General features: G+C 41.5%; 1 protein-coding gene across 1 annotated transcript in view; it reads left to right on the plus strand.

Moving 5' to 3' along the window:
• Rmi1 (RecQ mediated genome instability 1) overlaps positions 1 to 21,676 on the plus strand; it is a 43,646-nt gene extending 21,970 nt beyond the window's left edge. Inside the window, exons 2-3 of the mRNA XM_004671023.2 lie at positions 17,638 to 17,727; positions 18,573 to 21,676. Of these exons, the coding sequence (XP_004671080.1) occupies positions 18,609 to 20,453 (1,845 nt within the window). The 5' untranslated portion in view covers positions 17,638 to 17,727; positions 18,573 to 18,608 and the 3' untranslated portion in view covers positions 20,454 to 21,676. The remainder of the gene's footprint in view (positions 1 to 17,637; positions 17,728 to 18,572) is intronic.
• Positions 21,677 to 22,170: the final 494 nt, after the last annotated feature.

The following is a 22,170-nucleotide window of genomic DNA, read 5'->3' on the forward strand; positions in this document are numbered from 1 at the left end:
GCTACTGTGAGATTGTGAGGTAGGCCTCAAAAAAAATCATTGAGGGCTGGAGAGATGGCTTAGCGGTTAAGCGTTTGCCTGAGAAGCCTAAGGACCCCGGTTCGAGGCTCAATTCCCCAGGACCCATGTTAGCCAGATGCACAAGGGGGTGCACGCATCTGGAGTTCGTTTGCAGTGGCTGGAGGCCCTGGCGCGCCCATTCTCTCTCTCTCTCTACCTCTTTCTCTTTCTCTCTCTGTCACTCTCAAATAAATAAATAAAGTAAAAATATTAAAAAAAAAATGGACACAATTGATTTAAAAAAAAATCATTGATAAGGCTTGGGAGATAGCTCCACAGTTAAAGGCACTTGCTTGCAAAGCCTGTCAGCAGGGGTACTGCATGCATTTGGAGTTCCTTTGCAGCAGCAAAAAGCTCTACTGTGCTCATCTCTGTCAAATAAAACAAAACACATTGATAAGCTGGGAGTGGTGGTGCACACCTTTAGCCCCAGCACTTGGGGGCAGAGGTAGGAGGATCACCACAAGTTTAAGGCAACCCTGAATTATATAGTGAATTGCAGGTTGGCCTGGGCTAGAACAAGACCATGCTTCAAAAAAACAAACAGGCAAAAAAAACCCCCAAAATATTGATAAACACAGGCACAGCTGGGTGTGGCAGCACACGCCTTTTATCCTAGATCTTGGAAGGCAGAGGTAAGAGGATTGCTGCTGAGAATTTGAGACCAGCCTGGGACTACCTAGTGAGTTCCAGGCCAGTCTGGAGACCCTACCTGGAAAAACAAAAACACTGGTACATAAATGTTTTGTTTCTGCTTCTCCCTCCCCCTCCCCCATACCTTCTTTCTGTCTTTCCTTTCTCTGCTTTTTCAGTTCTGGGATTGACCTCGCTGATACATTTTGGGCTCAGTTTTTTTTTATTTCTTTTAACATTAGATTTGGAAAGTAAAAGATATATATTAAGAAAAAGAAATATCTACTCTGGTCTGCAGGGCTGCTTGAGATTGGCTGCTCACCTGTGGAAACTGAAGAAAATGGCCAGGCTACTCTCTATATCCACTCCTTCCCTTTCATACTGGGTTCTATTGAGAACTTAAACGTCTGCCATGCTTACTACACAGGCTTAACAGTTGCTAGTACGCTACCTGAAGCTTCAGCTTTCACAACTTTTGTCTTCCTAAGCAGCACAGACTCTGGAATTGACTTAAAATTTTTTTTTATATTGACATCTTCCATAAATATAAGCAATATATCATAATCTTAATTCTTTTCTACCACCCTCCCTTTTAAACACAGTTTTGTTTTGTTTTTTTAATTTGGAAAAACCACTTATATAGAAATCCCTTTAGAGAACTGAGGGATGGCTTAGCAGATGAAATGCCAGCTATGTATGCATGAATACCTGAGTTTAGTCCTTAGGACCCATTTAAATCAGACACTGTCAAGGGTATGTATGTCCTCAGTGTCCCTACAGTGTGCAGGAGAATCACCTGGAAGTTCACAGGTCAGCTAGCCTAGCAAACACAGCAGTGAACAAGTTTTTGAGTAAATCCAACCCCCAGTCTTGTCCCCTCTCTGGGCCCCTATTCACTTTCCTATCCATACCTATCTCCAGCAGAGGCCTCTTGCCATTTGGTCCTTCCTCCATCCAACACTTCATCAAAAATTCATTAAGATAAGGCCCCAGACTCATCTATAGGTACTTTAGACTCCTGTTCTTCCCACCCAGTGGCTTCTGGCTGTTAAGCCTCCAGCTGGTAGAGATAGGGGACACCTTCTCCCTACACCCTGAGACCCAGCTTTTCAAAGTCTGTCCTTCCATTCCAGCTGCACTTAGGTACTGGCTGACAACCCACTACCAGATTCTAGCCTCCAGCTCTATCTCGGTACTAGGTGATGACCTACTGCCAAAATCTCGCCTGTGCCTTACCTTCCCAGATTATACCTTTTCAAAAGTGGGCTCTGACCTCTTTGTCTCCAGGGACACTCCCTTGTGATGACTAAAAACAAAACTAAAACTCTGGTTTTATCTGATAACCATAATTGGCCAAAATTTAAAGCCTTTGATTTACAAGTTCTTACTGATTTGGACAACATTATAAAACAAAATGGCAAGGGATCTAAAGAAACATGTTCAAGCTTTCTTCCATTTACATGCATGCTCCTCTCTTTGTCAAGATTGCACCTCTAACCAAAGCCTCCTGCTGTGCCCCCTCCTGCCTTTTCTGATTATGCCTTTCTTCTGATCTCCCACTCTCTGTCTCTACAACTGTCTATTTCTACCACTGTCACTGCCATGGTGGCCCCTAAACCCTACCACCACCCCTTCTCTTCCACAGCAGAGCCTATAGAACTAAAACTGAATCCCAAATTCTAACATCTAGCGGTTTCAGGTAAAAAGTAGCATTCATGTTACATAGTTGCCTGGAATAATGTAGGGGCATATGCTGTATCCAGAGTGACTTATAGGGCAAAATAATTATACATTTATGCTTTATACTTCTCCAAAATAATTCACAACTCTTAGAATACTCTGACCTTATTTCAGTTTACCTAGTGATTCTTAGCATCTCAGAACACCTTTGAAAATTATAATAGGTTTATTTGTGACCATTATGGTTAAAGTTTAGAGGAGAATGGTAATAAATTGAATCAATGCAATTAAGAACTATAGATCTGGGCTGGGCATGGTGGCGCAAAAAACCTCGAATATCTAAAATAATACTGAGCAACAAAAAAGAGGCTGGTGGTATCACCATACCTGATTTTAACCTATACTACAGAGCCATAGTAACAAAAACAGCATGGTACTGGCACAAAAACAGACATGTAGATCAGTGGAACAGAATAGAGGACCCAGATGTAAGCCCAAGTAGCTATAGCCACCTGATATTCGATAAAAATGCCAAAAATACTCATTGGAGAAGAGACAGCCTCTTCAGCAAATGGTGTTTTGAAAACTGGATATATATCTGCAGAAGGATGAAAATAGATTCTTCTCTCTCGCCATGCACAAGAATTAAGTCCAAATGGATTAAAGACCTTAACATCAGACCGGAAACTTTGAAACTGCTAGAGGAAAAAGTAGGGGAAACCCTTCAACATATTGGTCTTGGCAAAGACTTTCTGACTACAACCCTAATTGCTCAGGCAATAAAACCACAGATTAACCACTGGGACCTCATGAAATTACAAAGATTTTGCACCGCAAAGGACACAGTGAAAAAAGCAAAGAGGCAACCTACAGAATGGGAAAAAATCTTCGCCAGCTATATATCTGATAGAGGATTAATATCTAGGATATACAAAGAACTCAAAAAGTTAAATAATAAGGAATCAAACAAGCCAATCAAAAAATGGGCTGTGGAGCTAAATAGAGAGTTCTCAAAGGAAGAAATACGAATGGCATATAAGCATCTAAAAAAATGTTCTACATCACTAGTCATCAGGGAAATGCAGATTAAAACTACATTGAGATTCCATCTCACTCCTGTCAGATTAGCCACCATCATGAAAACAAATGATCATAAATGTTGGCGGGGATGTGGAAAAAAAGGAACCCTTCTGCACTGCTGGTGGGAATGCAATCTGGTCCAGCCATTGTGGAAAACAGTGTGGAGGTTCCTAAAACAGCTAGAGATTGATTTACCATATGACCCAGCTATAGCACTCCTAGGCATATATCCAAAGTCTCATCTGATTTCCTTAGAAGTATATGCTCAACCATGTTTATTGCTGCTCAATTTATAATAGCTGGGAAATGGAACCAGCCTAGATGTCCCTCAACAGATGAGTGGATAATGAAGATGTGGTACATTTATACAATGGAGTTCTACTCAGCAGTAAAGAAAAATGAAGTTATGAAATTTGCAGAAAAATGGATGGACCTGGAAAGTATTATACTCAGTCAGGTAACCCAGGCCCAGAAAGCCAAGCGCCACATGTTCTCTCTCATATGTGGATCCTAGCTACAGATGACTGGGCTTCTGCATAAGAATGAAAATACTTAGTAGCAGAGGCCAGTAAGTTAAAAAGGAGACATAAAGGGAAGAGAAAGGAAGGGAGGAGGATACTTAATAGGTTGATATTGTATATATGTAATTACAATGATTGTAATGGGGAGGTAATATGATGGAGAATAGAATTTCAAATGGGAAAGTGTGGGGGTGAGGAGGGAGGGAATTACCATGGGATATATTTTATAATCATGGAAAATGTTAATAAAAATTAAAAAAAAAAAAAAAGAATTCCAGGTCAGCCTGAGCTAAAGTGAGACCCTACCTTGAAAAACTGAAAAAAAAAATAGATCTGGATTAATTTTTGAAATTTAAGCAAAGGTGGCTTAGTGTATAAAGCACTTGTCGCACAAGCCTGAATACTTGAGTTCGGGTCTCCAGATGCCATGTGAAAAAAAGCTATAAACTCTGGCAGATTCTGTAATGCCAGCATACCTAGATGCCTAGATGACAGGCAGAGACAGAAGAATTTCCAGAAAGTTCACAGATCAGCTAATAGAGTAGTAAACAACAAGGAAAACAAGAGAGCCTGCTGTAAATCATATTGAAAGGCAAGGATTGACACCGCAAAGTTGTCCATATACATCCATGTACATGCATACATACCACATACACACATACACAACTCAATAAAAATACCAAAGCACCACATTAGAAAAAAGGTGGCCATACATTGGGCATGGTGCATACTCCTGTATGCCACGCTTGAGATGCTGAGGCAGAAGAATCCTAATATGAGAGCAGCCTACGTTACATAGGGAGGAGACCTTGTCTCAGACAAAATAAAAGATGACAACAGATGCAGTCAAGTAGCTCTTTGGAATCTTAGGTTACATAGATCTCTCAGTGTGAAGATAAGTTATTCCTAAGCTATAACTGTGGCATCATGCTTGGAAGTTTTAACATGCCTTTATTTTAATTTTATATTTTGGTGGTTTCGTTTTAGGTCTCCCTTATGAAGCATACAGTTGGGAGTTAGTCTGTCTAGTTTAAGTGTATCTTTTAATAGGTTAAGCCTGACCTACTTATGTTCATTATTATTGTTGACAGATCCAGACTGTGTTTACCATCTTACTGTTTCCGCTTACAGCACTTCTTCAATCTTGTTGAGTGATTTCCTCTATTTTTTATTTTGAATATTTTTATATATTTGAGATAGAAAGAGAATATGGGTGCACCAGGGCCTCTTGCTGCTGCAAAGAACTCCAAACACATGAGCCACTTTGTGCATCTGATTTTACATGGGTACTGGGGAATCAAACTTAGATTGGCAGGATCTGCAAACAAGTGCCTTTTAACTGCTTACCCATCTTCCCAAGCCCTCTTTGACTTGAATTTTTTTAGCTAGTTGTGAAAGTTAAATTTCTGTTTTTTGGTGCTTACCTTTAGTCTGCCTATCGGAGCAAAATTTGCATTCAGAAAATTCTTATCCTCTACTGTATCATTCTGTGATCAAAATACTTAAGAGCAAGTTGGTTTAAGGAGAAATTGCCTTTTAGGGGAGTGGGTTGAAGCCAGGTCTCATTCTAGTCCAGACTGACCTAGAACTCAGGCTGGCCTCAAACTCACTGTGATCCTTCTACCTCAGCCTTCCAAGTGCTTGGATTAAAGGCATGCACCAACATACTGGTCTTTTTTTTTTGTAGAATTACTTATTTTTTTTAATATATTTTATTTATTTATTTGGGAGAGAAAGAGCTAGTGAGAGAATGAGTGCACAAGGGTTTCCAACTGCTGCAAATGAACTCCAGACACATGTGCCACTTTGTGCATCTGGTTTACATGGGTCCTGGAGAATTGAACCTGGGTCCTTTGGTTTTGCAGGTAAGCACCTTAAGTGCTAAGCCATCTCTCAATTTCTCCAGCCCATGGGATTACTTTTTTTTTTTTTTCTTCTTTTTTATTTGGTTTTTTGAGGTAGGATTTCACTCTAGGCTAACCTGAAATTCACTATGTAGTCTCAGGGTGGCCTCAAACTCACAGTAATTCTCCTACCTCTGCCTCCCATGTGATGGGATTAAAGGTGTGCACCACCGCACCAGGCTTTTATCTGCCCCCCCTTTTTTTTCTTTCAGAATTACTTACTCTGACTGACAGTTTCAGAGTTCTCAATCCATCAAGACATAAGGGTGTGGCATATCAGAGCACTTCACCTAATGGCACAGGCCAGGAATCAGAGAGAGGGAATGTCAGCTCTTGACTTTTATTTTCTCTCTTATTTGGGTCGGGGCAGCTAATGGCGATGAGGGATAGGTGTTACACACATTACTGGTGCTTCTTTCTCACCCAGTAAATCATCTGGGGAATACTCTCATACATGTCTGTGCATGTTTGTGTATGTCTTACCAGTGTTGTAGGTGATTCAAAATCCAGTCAAGATGAAAGTGAAGATTAACCACCATGGCTAGTTAATACTTCTGCTGTCCTTTCTATTTTTTCCTTTTTTTTTTTGAGGTAGGGTTTCACTCTAGTCCAGGCTGACCTGGAATTCACTCTGTATTTTCAGGGTGGCCTCAAACTCACAGCAATCCTCATACCTCTGCCTCCTGAGTGCTTGGATTAAAGGTGTGTGCTACCATGCCCAGCCTTCTCCCCCAACCCCCCCCCCCGCCTTTTTAAATTTACTTAATTTACTTATTTGAGAGAGAGGGGGAGGGAAATAGGCAGGTAGAGAAAGAGAGAGAATGGGCACACCAGGGCCTCCAGCCTTTGCAAACTGACTCCATATGCATGCAACCCCTTGTGCATCTGGCTTTCATAGGTCCCAGGAAATCAAACCTGAGTCCTTTGGCTTTGCAGACAAGCGCCTTAACTGCTAAGCCATCTCTCCAGCCCTATTTTTTCCTTTTATGTACCATTGATTTCTTTGAATTGATTTTTCACCTTTTTTTAAAAGTATTTTATGTATTTATTAGAGAGAAAGCACAGAGAGAGTGAGTAGGGGCTTGCCAGGGCCTCCTGCCACTGCAACTGAACTCCAGATATATGCACCACTTTGTGCATCTGGCTTTACATGGGTACTGGGGAGTTGAATCTGGACTGTCAGGCTTTACAAGCAAGCACCTTTAATCACTGAGTCATCTCTCCAGCCCTGATATTTTACTTTTAAATGTTTTCTTAATTTTTATCTTTAATTTATTCTATTGAGTTTGTTACCATATTTTTTTTTTTTCAAAATTTAGCCAGGTGTGGTGGCACATGCTTTTTATTTATTTATTTATTTATTTAAGAGTGACAGACACAGAGAGAAAGACAGATAGAGAGAGAGAGAGAGAATGGGCGCACCAGGGCTTCCAGCCTCTGCAAACGAACTCCAGACGCGTGCGCCCCCTTGTGCATCTGGCTAACGTGGGACCTGGGGAACCGAGCCTCGAACCGGGGTCCTTAGGCTTCACAGGCAAGCGTTTAACTGCTAAGCCATCTCTCCAGCCCTGTTACCATATTTTAAATTTCCTCAAAGTTCTTTTTTTTTTTTTTTTTTTTTGGTCCTACTCTTTAAATTAAATTAAGCTGGGCGTAGTGGCCCAGGCCTTTTTTTTTTTTTAATTTATTTATTTACTTATTTATTTATTTATTTGAGAGCAACAGACACAGAGACACAGGTAGAGGGAGAGAGAGAGAATGGGCGCGCCAGGGCTTCCAGCCTCTGCAAACGAACTCCAGACGCGTGCGCCCCCTTGTGCATCTGGCTAACGTGGGACCTGGGGAACCGAGCCTCGAACAGGGGTCCTTAGGCTTCACAGGCGAGCACTTAACCGCTAAGCCATCTCTCCAGCCCTGGTCCTACTCTTTATTATAGCATTATAGCATCATGTATTTATTTCTTGTGTTGTATGTGTGTGTGTAGGTCAAAGGGCAACTTTTGGGTTGATTCTTGCCTTCCACCTCCTTTAAGGCAGAGTCTCTTGTTCACCACTCCTTTGGTGAGCTTCGGGGAAATTTCTTCTGTTTCTGCATTCCTTCTGGCCACAGGGATTACAGACACCTATAATAGTTTTTATGTGGAGTCTGGGGGGTTGGGGTCTGAATTGAGGGACTTAGAGTTGTGTGGCAAGTACTCTATCCACTGACCCATCTCCTCAGCCCTCATAGATATATAACTTATCTACCTGAGGATATTAATTATGTTTTTTTGAAGTTTTTAACCTCTCTTTGTAGTTACTCCATTGCATTTTTCTGTTTGATAGGTTTTGTTTGTTTGTTTGTTTGTTTTTTGATGTAGGGCCTCACTCTAGCCTAGGCCGACTTGGAATTCACTCTTTAGTCTCAGGGTGGCCTCGAACTCACGGTGATCCTCCTACCCAGCTGTCCTACTCTTAATTATAACAAGAAGTCTGAGAAAAGATTCTACTAAAAAACTTTATCAAGCCAGATGTGGTAGCACATGCCTTTAATACCCAGCACTCTGTAGGCAGAGGTAGATGGATCACCTTGAGTTTAAGGCCACCCTGAGACCAGAGCCTGGGCCAGAGTGAGATCCTGCCTCAAAAAAACAAACAACAACAACAAAAAAGTAGGACATTAGAAAGCAAATTAGAACTCTGAGTCTTGGTGCAGTTTATATGGTTATCTTTCATATTTTTATCTTTGGGGGCTTTGTTTTTGTTTAGGTTTTGCCCTTCCCCCACAGGCAGGGTCTCACTGTAGCCCTGGCTGACCTGGACCTCATGGTAATCCTCCTACCTCAGCCTCCAGAATGTTGAGACTAAAGGCATGTGCCACCATGCCTGGCTCTGTTGTTCTTCTGTGGGTCTCACTATAGGTTCAAGTGTCCTCAAACTAACATTCTTCCTCTCCCTACTCATTCTTTTCCTTTTTAAAAAAAATTTTATTTGTATGTGTATATATGTGTGTGTGTGTTTATTTATGAGCATAAACATGCCACAAATGCACCACTTTGCATCCTGCTTCACATAGTTGTTGGTGAATTGAACCCAAGTCAACAGGCTTTGTAAGAAAGCACCTTTAACCGGGCATGGTGGCACACATCTTTAATCCCAGCACTGGGGAGACAGAGGTAGAAGGATCACTTTGAGTTTAAGGCCACCCTGAGACTACATAGTGAATTCCAGGTCAGCCTGGACCCTACCTCAAGAAAAGAAAGAAAGAGAGAGAGAGAAAGAGAGAGAGAGAAAGGGAGGGAGGGAGGAAGGAAGGAAGGAAAGAAGGAAGAAAGGAAGAACGCACGCATGCACCTTTAATTGCCAAGCCATCTCCTTGGTCCCATTTCATTTCGTTTTTAGGTAGGGTCTTACTGTAACCCAGGCTGACCTGGAATTCACTACATAATCTCAGGGTGGCCTTGAACTCATAGAGATCCTCCTGCCTTTGCCTCTGCCTCTGCCTCTGCCTCTGCCTCTGCCTCTGCCTCTGCCTCTGCCTCCTGAGTGCTGGCATTAAAAGGCATGGACTACCATGCCCAGCTCGCTCACTCGCTTGCTCTCTTTCTCTCTTTTTTTTTTTTTTTTTAGGTTTTTCAAGGGACTCATGGTGGTCCTCCTACCTCTGCCTCCCAGGTGCTGGGATTAAAGACATGTGCCACCACACCTGGCTTCTTATTTATTTGTTAGAAGAGAGCATGAATGAGAATTTTAAGTAGTTAATTAATTTGAAAAAGAAAGGCAGATAGGGAGGGAAAGAGAGAATAAGCATGGGAGGGCCTCTAGCTACTATAAACAAGTTTCAGATGTATGTACCACCTTGTGCATCTGACTGTACATAGGTACTGGGAAATCAAACTAGGTTCTTTGGCTTTGTAGGCAAGCACTTCAACAGCTAGGTCATCTCTCCAGCCCTCTTTAGTTTGATAGGGTTACCCGGAGACAATGGATTTTCTAGGTTTTTTCTTAGAGAGTGTGAGGGGATCTGAACTCAGGCCCCTCATGCTTGTGACAATCACTGAGCTCTCCATCTTATTTTTTGAGACAGGGTCTTTCACTGAATATAGACCTCACTGAAGCAGCTAGATTAGTTGCCAGCAAACCTTTATTTATTTGTGTGCATGTGTACATGGTGAACACACTCCGGGGCTTTTTGCACTGAAAATGCATACTAGACACTTGTGTCACTTTTTGTGTCCAGCTTACCTAGGTGGCTTGAGAATTGAACCTGGCTTTGCAGACAAGTTCCTTTAACTGCTAAGCCATCTCCCCAGACCCTATGCCTGATTTCTCTTTTGTTTGTTTGTTTGTTTTTCAAGGTAGGTTCTTGCCCAGGCTGGCCTCAAACTTGCAACGATCTTCCTATCTCAGCCTCCCAAATGCTGGGATTAAAGGTATGCACCACCATACCCAGCTACCTGGCTTTTATGTGGGTACTGGGGAGACAAACTCAGGTCCTCTTGGTAGCATGGCACTTTACCAGTGGAACCATCTCCCCAGCCTAGAGATTTCTTTATTAGAGTTCTGTGGATTTAAAAAAAATTATTTATTTACTTATTTATTTGAAAGCAGAGAGAGAGAATAGGCATACCAGGACTTCTTGCTGCCCCAAACAAACTACAGATGCATGTGTCATTAGGCTTTACAAGCAAGCACCTTAATCACTGAGCCATCTTTCCAGCAGTGGTGGTTTGATTCCGGTGTCCCCCATAAACTTAGGTATTCTGAGTGCCAGGTTCCCAGCTGATGGAGATTTGGGAATTAACACTTCTTGGAGGCAGTGTATGGTGGCGGGCTTATGGTTGTTATAGCCAATTTTCCCTTGCCAGTGTTTGGCACACTCTCCACCTTATGTTGGCCAGGGTGTGATGTCCACGCTCTCTGCTCATGCCATTGTTTTCGCTTGCCATGATAGAGCTTCCCCTCGAGCTTGTAAGCCAAAATAAACCCTTCTTTCCACAAGCTGCTCTTGGTCAGGTGATTTCTGCCAGCAGTGCAAACCTGACTGCAACACCAGCCCTGAATTTTTTTTTCTTTTTTTACTGTTTTTTTCTTTAATTTTTATTAGCATTTTCCATGATTATAAAAAAATATCCCATGGTAATTCCCTCCCTCCCCCCCCACACACACACTTTCCCCTTTGAAATTCCATTCTCCATCATATTACCTCCCCATCTCAATCATGGCTGGATTTTTTTTTTAATTGTGTTTTTTGTTTGTGTGTGTGGTGTTTTGGTTGTTTTGTTTTGTTTTGTTTTTATTTATTTATTTGAGAGTGACAGACACAGAGAGAAAGACAGATAGAGGGAGAGAGAGAGAATGGGTGCGCCAGGGCTTCCAGCCTCTGCAAACGAACTCCAGACGCGTGCGCCCCCTTGTGCATCTGGCTAACATGGGACCTGGGGAACCGAGCCTCGAACTGGGGTCCTTAGGCTTCACAGGCAAGCGCTTAACCGCTAAGCCATCTCTCCAGCCCTTGTTTTGTTTTTTGAGGTAGGATTTCACTCTAGCCCAGGCTGACCTGGAATTCACTCTGTATTTTCAGGGTGACCTTGAACTCACAGCCATCCTCCTATCTCTGCATCCCAAGCACTGGGATTAAAGGCATGAGCCACCAGGCTGAGCCTAGCCCTGGATATTTTTTAAAACATTTTTATTTATTTATTTGACATAGAAAGAGAGAGAGAGAGAGAGAGAGAATGGGTGCGCCAGGGTCTCCAGCCACTGCAGATGAACTCCAGACACATGAGCCCCTTGTGCATCTGGCTAACGTGGGTCCTGGAGAATCGAACCTGGCTCCTTTGGCTTTGCAGGCAAATGCCTTAACCACTTAGCCATCCCTCCAGCCCATCACCCTGGACTTTGAATAATCCATTTTGTGGGAAGTTTTTGAAGATTAATTCTTTTTCAAAAAATTTCTTTTTTTTTTTTTTTTGTTTCTTTTTTCAAGGTAGGATCTCCCTCTACCCCTGGCTGACCTGGAATTACTATGTAGACTAAGGCTGGCCTTGAATTCACTGTGATCCTCCTACTTCAGGCTCCCAAGTGCTGAGATTAAAGGTGTGTGCCACCACACCCAGCTTAATCAAACAAAATTATTTTCTCACATACTTCAGGCTGGCTTGGATTTCACCATGTCACTGAGGCTATCCTTGAATGTCTAATTCTTCTGCTTCTTTCTCCCATGTGCTGGGATTGCAGGCATGTGTCACTGTGCTGGCTAGGAATGTGTATTTATGTCTCCATCTTTTTCTTTCTCCAAGGTAGGCTATCCCTCTAGCCCAGGCCGACTTGGAATTCACTATGTAGTCCAAGGATGGCCTTGAACTCACAGCAGTCCTCCTTACCTCTGCCTCCTGAGTTCTGGGATTAAAGGCATATAGCCACCATGCCCAGCCTTAAGTCTTCATCTTTACTTTTTAAAAGGATTTTTATTTATTTGAGAGAGAGGGAGACAATGGGCATGCCATGGCTTCTATCCACTGCAAATGAACTCCAGATGCATGGGATCTGGAGAATCGAACCTGTATCCTCAGGCTTCGTAGACATGCACCTTAACCACTAAGCCATCTCTCCAGCCCCCTCTTTTTTTTTTAAACTTTTTTTGTTTATTTTATTTATTTATTTGAGAGCAACAGACAGAGAGAGAGAAAGAGGCAGATAGAGAGAGAATGGGCGTGCCAGGGCCTCCAGCCACTGCAAATGAACTCCAGACATGTGCGCCCCCTTGTGCATCTGGCTAACGTGAGTCCTGGGGAATCAAGCCTCGAACCAGGGTCCTTAGGCTTCACAGGCAAGCGCTTAACCGCTAAGCCATCTCTCCAGCCCCTCTCTTTTTTTTTAATAAGAAAGAGAGAGAATTGGCATGCCAGGGCCTCCAGCCACTGCAGTGAAACTCCAGACATGTGCACCACCATGTGTTCATGTGTAACCTTGTACACTTTTGCCATCTTGTGCATGTGGCTTATGTGGGACCCGGAGAGTTGAACATGGGTCCTGAGGCTTTGCAGGCAAGCGCCTTAACTGCTAAGTCATCTCTTCCTCCCTCTGTCTTTACATCTTTATTCTTTTTTAAAAAAAATTTTGTTTATTTATTTGAGAGCGACAGAGAGAGAGAAAGAGGCAAATAGAGAGAAAGAATGGGCATGCCAGGGCCTCCAACCACTGTAAACAAACTCCAGATGTGTGCACCCCTTGTGCATCTGGCTAACATGGGTCCTGGGGAATTGAGCCTTGAACCGGGGTTCTTAGGCTTCACAGGCAAGCGCTTAACCGCTAAGCCATCTCTCCAGCCCTCCATCTTTACTCTTTTTTTTTTTTTTTAATATTTTATTTATTTATTTGAGAGTGACAGACACAGAGAGAAAGACAGATAGAGGGAGAGAGAGAGAATGGGCGCGCCAGGGCTTCCAGCCTCTGCAAACGAACTCCAGACGCGTGCGCCCCCTTGTGCATCTGGCTAACGTGGGACCTGGGGAACCGAGCCTTGAACCGGGGTCCTTAGGCTTCACAGGCGAGCGCTTAACCACTAAGCCATCTCTCCAGCCCCCATCTTTACTCTTAAACAGATACACACACACACACACATATGTATATGTGTATACACATACACACACACATAATTTTGTACTTTTTTCTCTGAAATTGTAAACTTAGTCATGTCTTAATCCTTCCTTGGCAAAACAATAACACCTTAACTGCCTTCTGAATTCTATCTTTACTTTCCCATTTTTGTTAACTTGAATTTTATATAACTTCTTAGGTATTAAAATATTTTTGCTTTGGGCTGGAGAGATGGCTTAGCGGTTAAGCACTTGCCTGTGAAGCCTAAGGACCCCAGTTCAAGGCTCGGTTCCCCAGGTCCCACGTTAGCCAGATGCACAAGGGGGCACACGTGTCTGGAGTTCGTTTGCAGAGGCTGGAAGCCCTGGCGCGCCCATTCTCTCTCTCTCCCTCTATCTGTCTTTCTCTCTGTGTCTGTCACTCTCAAATAAATTTTAAAAAAATGTATTTTTGCTTTATCTTTAATATCTTTCATCTTGTCTTACTGTACTTAAGTGGGGAATTTTAGAAATGCTGATTTTTCAGTATTGAGCTGTTTCAACCTACAAAATCATTTTCCTTGTACTGAAAACTTTCATCCATTTCCCCCCCAACACATGTGCAATAGCCTTATACATGCTGAGCAGGCACTTTGCCAATGAGCTACCTCCCTAGTTCTCAGGTATTTTTTTCTATCCTGTGTGTTGTGTTGTGTCGTGTATGTTACAGGGGAGGGAACCCTGAGCCTCCACTGTTAAGCTACCAGCCCTCTATCATTTGGGTTTTTTACGTTTGTTTTTTCGAGGTAGGGTTGCACTCTAGCCCAGGCTGACCTGGAATTCACTATGTAGTCTTAGGGTGGCCTAGAACTAGCCTGGGCTAGAGTGAGACCCTACTTTGGGGGGAAAAAAAAAGCACTCCCAACCATTTTCTTCAATATAAAAATTCACCAATTCTATAATTATAATAACCTTAATTTCTCTATCTCCTTTAAATTATAACTATTCATTAAATTAATAATGAACTTTTTGTTTAATATTTTATTTTTATTTATTTATCTGACAGAGAAAGAAGGAGGGGCGAGGGAGGGACAGAAAGAGAGAGAGAGAGAATGGGTGCAACAGGGCCTCCAGCCACTGCAAATGAACTCCAGACACATGTGTCCCCTTGTGCATCTGGCTAACGTGGGTCGTGAGGAATCGAACCTGGGTCCTTTGGCTTTGCAGGTAAATGCCTTAACCGCTAAGCCGTCCCTCCAGCCCCCTCCCCTTTTTGCGGTAGGGTTTAACTTCAGCTCATGCTGACCTGGAATTCACTTTGTAGTCTCAATGTGATCCTCCTACCTCTGCCTCCCAAGTGCTAGGATTAAAGGCATGCGCCACCACACCTGGGTTAATAATGAACTTATCATTTGTAGGTGTCTGAGAGCTTTGTGTCTTTTATATGCTATAAAGAAACACTTGCAGGCTGGGGAGTCAGGTCAGTGGCAAGCATGAGGACCTGATCCCCACACCCATGTAAAAATGCCAGGCATGGTTATGTCCACCTGTAATACCTACCGGCACTGGGAAGGTAGAGACAGAATTCCTGGGGCTCCCTGGCTAACTAGTCTAGCTGAATTGTTGAGTTCTAAGTCCATTAAGAGACCCTGTTTCAAAAAATAAGGTGGTGAATGACTGAGAAAGATACCTGCCTGACCTTAACCTCCACATGCAGACACATACATGCACACACACCACATACACACAAAAAGAAGGCATATGGGGCATACTTTTAAAGCCAGCACGTGGGAGGCAGAAGAGGATTGCTGTGAATTGAGGGCCAGCCTGGGGCTACAGAGTGAGTTTCAGGTCTGCCTGAGTGAGACCCTACCTCAAAACAGAACAAAACAAGAATAGAAGCACACACCTGTAATTCCAGCTCTTGGGAGGTAGAGACAGGAGAATCAGAAGTTCAAGGTCCACAGCTTATCCTCAGCTAGTGAGTTCCAGACCAGCCAGAGCTACATAATGAGAGCCTGTCTCAAAACAGAAAAGAAAAAGAAGAAAAAGCACTTGCATTGGGTTTACTGTGTGCTAAGACAGAAACAAAGAAGCAAAGAGAAATCATTTGGAGGAGATAAGGAGTCCACATCACTGAGAAATAAAAGAAGTTATACAAGGGGTGACTTTAAGATTAGAAATAGGGCTGGAGATTTGACTTAGCGGTTAAGCCTAACAACCCAAGTCCAATTCCTCAGTACCCACATAAAATCATATGCACAAGTTGGCACATGCATCTGGAGTTCATTTGCAATGGCTGGAGGCCCTATCACACCCATTCTCTCTGTCTTTCTCCTCTCTCTTCTTGCAACTAAATAAATAAATAATTAAAAAAAAAAAAAAGATTAGAAATCCCAGCACTTGGTAGGAGGATCGCTGTGAGTTCCAGACCACCCTGAGACTACATAGTGAATTTCAGGTCATCCTGAGCTAGAGTGAGACCCTGCTTCTAAAAACAACAACAACAAAAAAAAAAAGATGAGAAATAACCTGCAGTTTCCTTCTATTTCTCAGACATGTGCCCAACTTCTTTTAGCTTTTCTAAGGAGGAATGTAACATTATTTTGTTGCTATGGTATGCTTAAGGTAAGTCATGTTAGTATGTTTAAGCCCCCATAATTTTAGGTATATATATATTATTTTCCTGTTTGAAAAATATTACAGAAAAATTGCTGTTTTATTAATTTCAAAGTAGTATAGAATGTTATCCAATGCAGGACTTAGTCATTTACCCTAAAACAATAACAGTTTTCAGTGACTATTTTCCACTAGATGCTATAGTAAGTACTTGAGTAAGAAGTTTACACAGTTCTTTCTGTGTGCCAGATACTGCTTTTTCCAAATTAGTTCACTCTTCTTTTTCTTGTTTTTCTTCAAGGTAGGGTTTCACTGTAGCCCAAGCTGGCCTAGAACTTATTCTGTAGTTCCAGGCTGGTCTCAACTCACATTGATCCTCCTACCTCTGTCTCTGGAGTTCTGGGAGTAAAAGCCATTGCCACCACACCCTGCTAGTTCTCTGTCTTCTCAAGCTTATTAAGGAAATGCTATTATTCTCATGTTACAAATGAAGCAAGTTGGATACCTTGAATAACTTGTTGAAGGTCAAGAGTTTTGTTTTTTTTTTTTAATTTGAGAGTGACAGACACAGAGAGAAAGACAGATAGAGGGAGAGAGAGAATGGGCGTGCCAGGGCTTCCAGCCTCTGCAAACGAACTCCAGACGTGTGCGCCCCCTTGTGCATCTGGCTAACGTGGGACCTGGGGAACCGAGCCTCGAACCATGGTCCTTAGGCTTCACAGGCAAGTGCTTAACCGCTAAGCCATCTCTCCAGCCCAGTCAAGAGTTTTTTGTTTGTGGGTTTGTTTGTCTTTCGAGGTAATCCTACCTCACTTTAGCCCACACTGACCTGGAATTCACTATGTAGTCTCAGGGTAGCCTAGAACTCATGGCCATCCTCCTACCTCTGCCTCCCAAGTGCCTAGCTAAAGGTCAAGAGTTTTGTAAATGAAAGGAGTCTGGCACCAGCATTGTTCTCTGAAATGTTCTACCACATCCTGTCACTCCTGTCTTTAAAAAAAAAAAAAAAATTCTGTATTTTTTGAGGTAGGGTCTTGCTTTAGCCCAGGCTGATCTGGATGGAATTCATTATGTAGTAGCCTCAGGGTGGCCTCAAACTCATGACAGTCCTCCTATCACTGCCTCCCAAGCGCTGGGGTTAAAGGCATGTGCCACCATGCCCAGCTCAGTTCATTTTTTTTTTTTTAATTTATTTGCGTGTGTGTGTGAGAGAGAGAAAGAAAGAGAGGGAATGAGAATATGGGTGTGCCAGGGCCCCTAGCCAGTGCAAACCAATACCAGAAGCATGCGTCACCACGTGCATCTGGTTTATGTGGGTTCTGGGGAGTTGAACCTGGGTCCTTAGGTTTCACAGGCAAATATCTTAACTTCTAAGGTGCCTCTCTTAAAATTTCACAGTAGCCCAATGAGTTCCCCGTAGTCACTTGTTTCTTTTTTATCTCATTCTAAATTCATGTTTTTATTCTACATTGCTCTCATTCTATCTTGACCTGTAACAGGATTCACACTCATGGAAATAGGTCAGTAATTCTTATTATGGCTGTATCTTATAACCCGTATTTCTTCTTGTGTTACCTCTCAGGACCATTTCTGAGCAGCAGAGGTTTTGAGTACCCCACTGAACAACCAACTCTAAATCCTGTTATCAAATCCTGTGGCGGTGTGCTAAGTGGTAAGTTTTCTTTTGATAATGTTAATATAAATATTAATTATTCATATCATAGATAATAAATTCTTCCTTTTAGATAACTATCTTCATTTATAGAAGGAACAAATAGAACTATGTGAATATGTAATTCATTACTCTAGTATTTTGCTAATACTATCAGACTAAGAAAATCAGAAATAACATACCTGGCATGAGTGTTAAGAATATTTAGGGAGACAAATTAAATTGCATCAGCTCAGAGTCTACCATTACTTGTTAACATTTCATCCTTAAACTACCTGTTTAAGTGCTAAGTGGCCACATAGTCATACATGTTTTAATAGAGTTAAATTCTAATTAGAGTTAATTATGGATACAGAAAGAACCTTAGTGAACATGTTTCTTAAGTGAATTTTAAATTGTTAGAACCTGATTATTATTTTGGTGTAATAACTACCATTTGCTGAGTGTCTTTTATGGGTCTGACATTAATACTTTATAAATATTATTCATACAGTTATTTCAACAACCCTATGAGATGTATTGTGAAGTTAACATTTCACAATTTTTTTTAAAAAGTGAGTTTGAGAAATTTATGGGAAGAAATATAGCTTATAGTGTAATAGAGCCAGCTTTCAAACCTGCTTTATCTATCTCTAGATATTTTACTTTTGTCATTCATTGTACTGTCTGATCACTTTAATATTTGAATTTTGGCCAGATAGAAAGAAAGTCAAGTATTGTTAAGATGCTAGAGAGAAAAAACTGTAAGGAATGTGATTGTGATACCTATTTATCATTAGATCCTGTATTTAATGTACTTAATTTTAACTTTTTTTTGAATTGTAACTTTTGTTTTTTGTTTTCAGGTAGCAGATCCATATTACTTCTTTTATTTAACAGAAATGAGTGTAACTAGCATTGCTTCAAGAGTTGAAAACTGGCTTTTGGCAACGTGGCATGTTAAAGTCCCTCTGATGTGGCTGGAAGCATGTATTAGCTGGGTCCAAGAAGAAAATAATAATATTAATTTGAGTCAGGCACAAATAAATAAACAAGTATTTGAGCAATGGCTACTTACAGATCTGAGAGACTTGGAACATCCTCTGTTACCTGATGACATTTTAGAAGTTCCAAAAGGGGAACTGAATGGATTTTATGCTCTACAGATTAATTCCTTGGTTGATGTAAGTCAACCTGCATATTCCCAGATACAGAAGCTGAGAGGAAAAAATACAACAAATGATATAGTTACAGCTGAAACACAAGTTACCCCAAAACCTTGGGAAGCAAAGTCTTCACGAATGTTGATGCTGCAGCTCACTGATGGAACTGTGCAAATTCAGGGAATGGAATATCAGCCTATTCCAGCTCTTCATAACGGTCTTACTCCAGGTACAAAAATTTTGATTTATGGAAATATTTTGTTCCGTCTTGGTGTTCTCTTATTGAAACCAGAAAATGTGAAAGTGTTGGGAGGTGAGGTGGATGGTCTTTTAGAAGAATATGCTCAAGAAAAAGTACTTGCAAGACTAATTGGAGAACTTGATCCTGTAGTTCCAGTCATGCCAAATAATTCTAACCTAAACATCCCCAGAGTTATAGATGTTTTGGACCCTGCTTTGGGACCATCTGACGAAGAACTTTTGGCAAGTCTTAATGAAAATGATGAGCCTACAACAAATACCACCACCTTCCACACAGGCAATTCCTCAAATGCTAGTCCTACAGGACAGTCTGGTTTTGAGTCAGGATTTGCTATTTCTCTAAGACGAAAGGATAAACCACCAAACCAACCTGTGCACTTCACTGATGGGGAATTGGATGACTTTTCATTAGAAGAGGCCTTGCTTCTAGAAGAAACTGTCCAGAAAGAACAGATGGAAACAAGAGCATTGCAGCTATCAGCTTTGAACAAGAACACAGAAAGATGTATAAAGAGATTTTCACACATACCTAATACTCTGAATGATTTTTCATTGATTTACAAACAAAATAATAATATGAATGAAAAAACATTATCTGAACAAATGACTCATGAAGACCAATCTTTTGGTTGTCCATCTGCTAGAGACCAAAACAGTAGTTTTTTTTTAAGTCATCATAATGTGCCTTTGACCTATGATTTTATGAAAAAAGCTAAGAATTCAGAGACAGATATTAAAATGAAACCAACCACCAATAGTTCAGATGACCATCCTTTAAGTAATGAAGTGTTACATGGAAAGCAAAAGAGTTCACAGTCTACTAATGAAAGTGACCATCATTTACAAGCTGGCTCTTCGAAATCATCGGGGAATATTATTGATCTTTCTATTAGCATGGATTTATGTTCTCCGCCCTTTACCTATTTGTCTGTTCTAATGGCTAGCAAACCAGAGAAAGTTATGACAGTGAAAATTAAAGCCTTTATTGTAACTTTAACTGGAAATCTCTCAAGTTCTGGTGGCATTTGGAGTGTAACAGCAAAGGTTTCTGATGGTACTGCATATCTGGATGTAGACTTTGTAGATGAAATACTTACTAGTTTGATAGGGTTTTCAGTACAAGAAATGAAACAGTTAAAAAAGGACCCTCTTAAATACCAAAAGTTTTTAGAAGGGTTGCAGAAATGTCAGAGAGATCTAATAGATTTGTGTTGCTTAATGACTATTTCATTTACTCCTTCCTCATGTAAAGCAATGGTACTTGCATTACAGGATGTTAATATGGAACACCTTGAGAACTTAAAGAAACGTTTGAATCAGTAATTTACCAAAGTAGTATTAGAGAACAATTTAGCTTTTTATTGCTGCATCCTCTCTCCAACCCCTAGAGCACAATTCAAAGCAAGGAAATATTTAGAATTAAATTTGCTCACAACTTTATTTTTGAAATTCTTTGTAAGAAAATTAAAAATGAAGCTTCATAGCTTAATTAAATAATGTTTAATCATATGAACTGCAGCCAGGCCACAAAGGGACTGTGGGTGGTGTCAAGACTAAGGAAGGCTGCCTCAGCCTGCCTGGCACCCAATACCCCAATGCCCATGAGCCTGTTGGCCACCTGGGAGATCGATGCCTCCAACCCCCGCTGTGTGCACAAGTTGTGCAGTGTGACCCTGAAGAAGTTGAGTTCTGGGAGCTGCAGGAGCTCATGTCGATACTGATCACAATAAAGATGCAGCTCCCATCTCCGCAGTTTTGCCCCAGGCCCTGTCAATACTGAGCCCTTAGCCCTCCAATGCCAAGGACACAGAATGTACTCGGTGCCACTGCTCTCCAGCCCTCTATGCATGCTGGCCATTGATTAGCCTGTTTCCACACTTCCCTCCCCAGTACTCCCCTAGACCCAGTCTGCTGCTCCTGGGCATCCACCCACTGCCAGCTGGCTCTGTGCCTGCATCTGATGGGCTGAGCAGGCTCCTGCTAGGCCGGCCTGCAAACTGCATTTACACATATCCTTGCTTCTCTTCACATCTATGGCTGCAGAAACCTGGCACTGAGGGCATCCTGCAATTGTGCTGAGGATTCAGTGCATCCTTATTAGGATAGACATTCATAAACTGGGTTGAACATCTTCAATCATTTGGAGTTTAGGCTTGCTATAAAGTGGGACGTTGGGATCCTGTTGTTTCATAGCAAGGAATCACTTTAATTTTTAATAGGGTTTGGGGTTTTTGTTTGTTTGATTTCATTATTTCTTTTGTTTTTTTCAAGGTAGGGTCTTACTGTAATCCAGGCTAACCTGGAACTTACTCTGTAGCCCCATCCTGGCCTGTGACTCACCACAAACCTCCTATGAGTGCTGGGATAAAAGGTCAGCTTTGTTTTTTGCTGCTGGTGGTTGAATGCAGAATCTTATACCAACAAGTAATCTCCCATTTGAGCCACATCCTTAGTACCTTGTTTTTTAAAATCTATTTTTTCATGTAGCCCAGGCTGGCCTAGTACAGGTAGGTATTACAGATGTGAGCCACCATGCCTAGTTTATTATCAACATTATTATTTTTGGATTTTTTTTCTTTTTTGTTTTTTTTTTGTTTGTTTGTTTGTTTTTCAAGGTAGGGTTTCACTCTAGCCCAAGCTGACCTGGAATTCACTATGGAGTCTCAGGGTGGCCTCGAACTCACAGCGATCCTCCTACCTCTGCCTCCCAAGTGCCACCACGCCCGGCTCCATTTTTGGATTTTGAGATGGAGTCTCACTGTGTAGCCCAGGCTGATTTCACACTTATGATCCTTGTGCTGCAGCTTCTTGAGTGCTGGGTTTATAAATAGTTGCCACCATTACTGGCTCACAGATTACATTGAATGTCTAAAAGCTTTATTTTCAAAAACAGTGTATTTTAAATGGTATATTGAAAACATGCTTAAGTTAATTCATTGGATTAGGATGAGGCATTTATTCAGGACTTTAAGTATAATACCTTCTCTGAAGTATTGTGCATTCAAGCCATCCCTTAATTTTGTTGTGCTTCTTTTTATTA

The sequence above is a fragment of the Jaculus jaculus genome, chromosome 12 (genome assembly GCF_020740685.1).
Source record: "Jaculus jaculus isolate mJacJac1 chromosome 12, mJacJac1.mat.Y.cur, whole genome shotgun sequence".
In the NCBI taxonomy this organism is placed as follows: Eukaryota; Metazoa; Chordata; class Mammalia; order Rodentia; family Dipodidae; genus Jaculus; species Jaculus jaculus.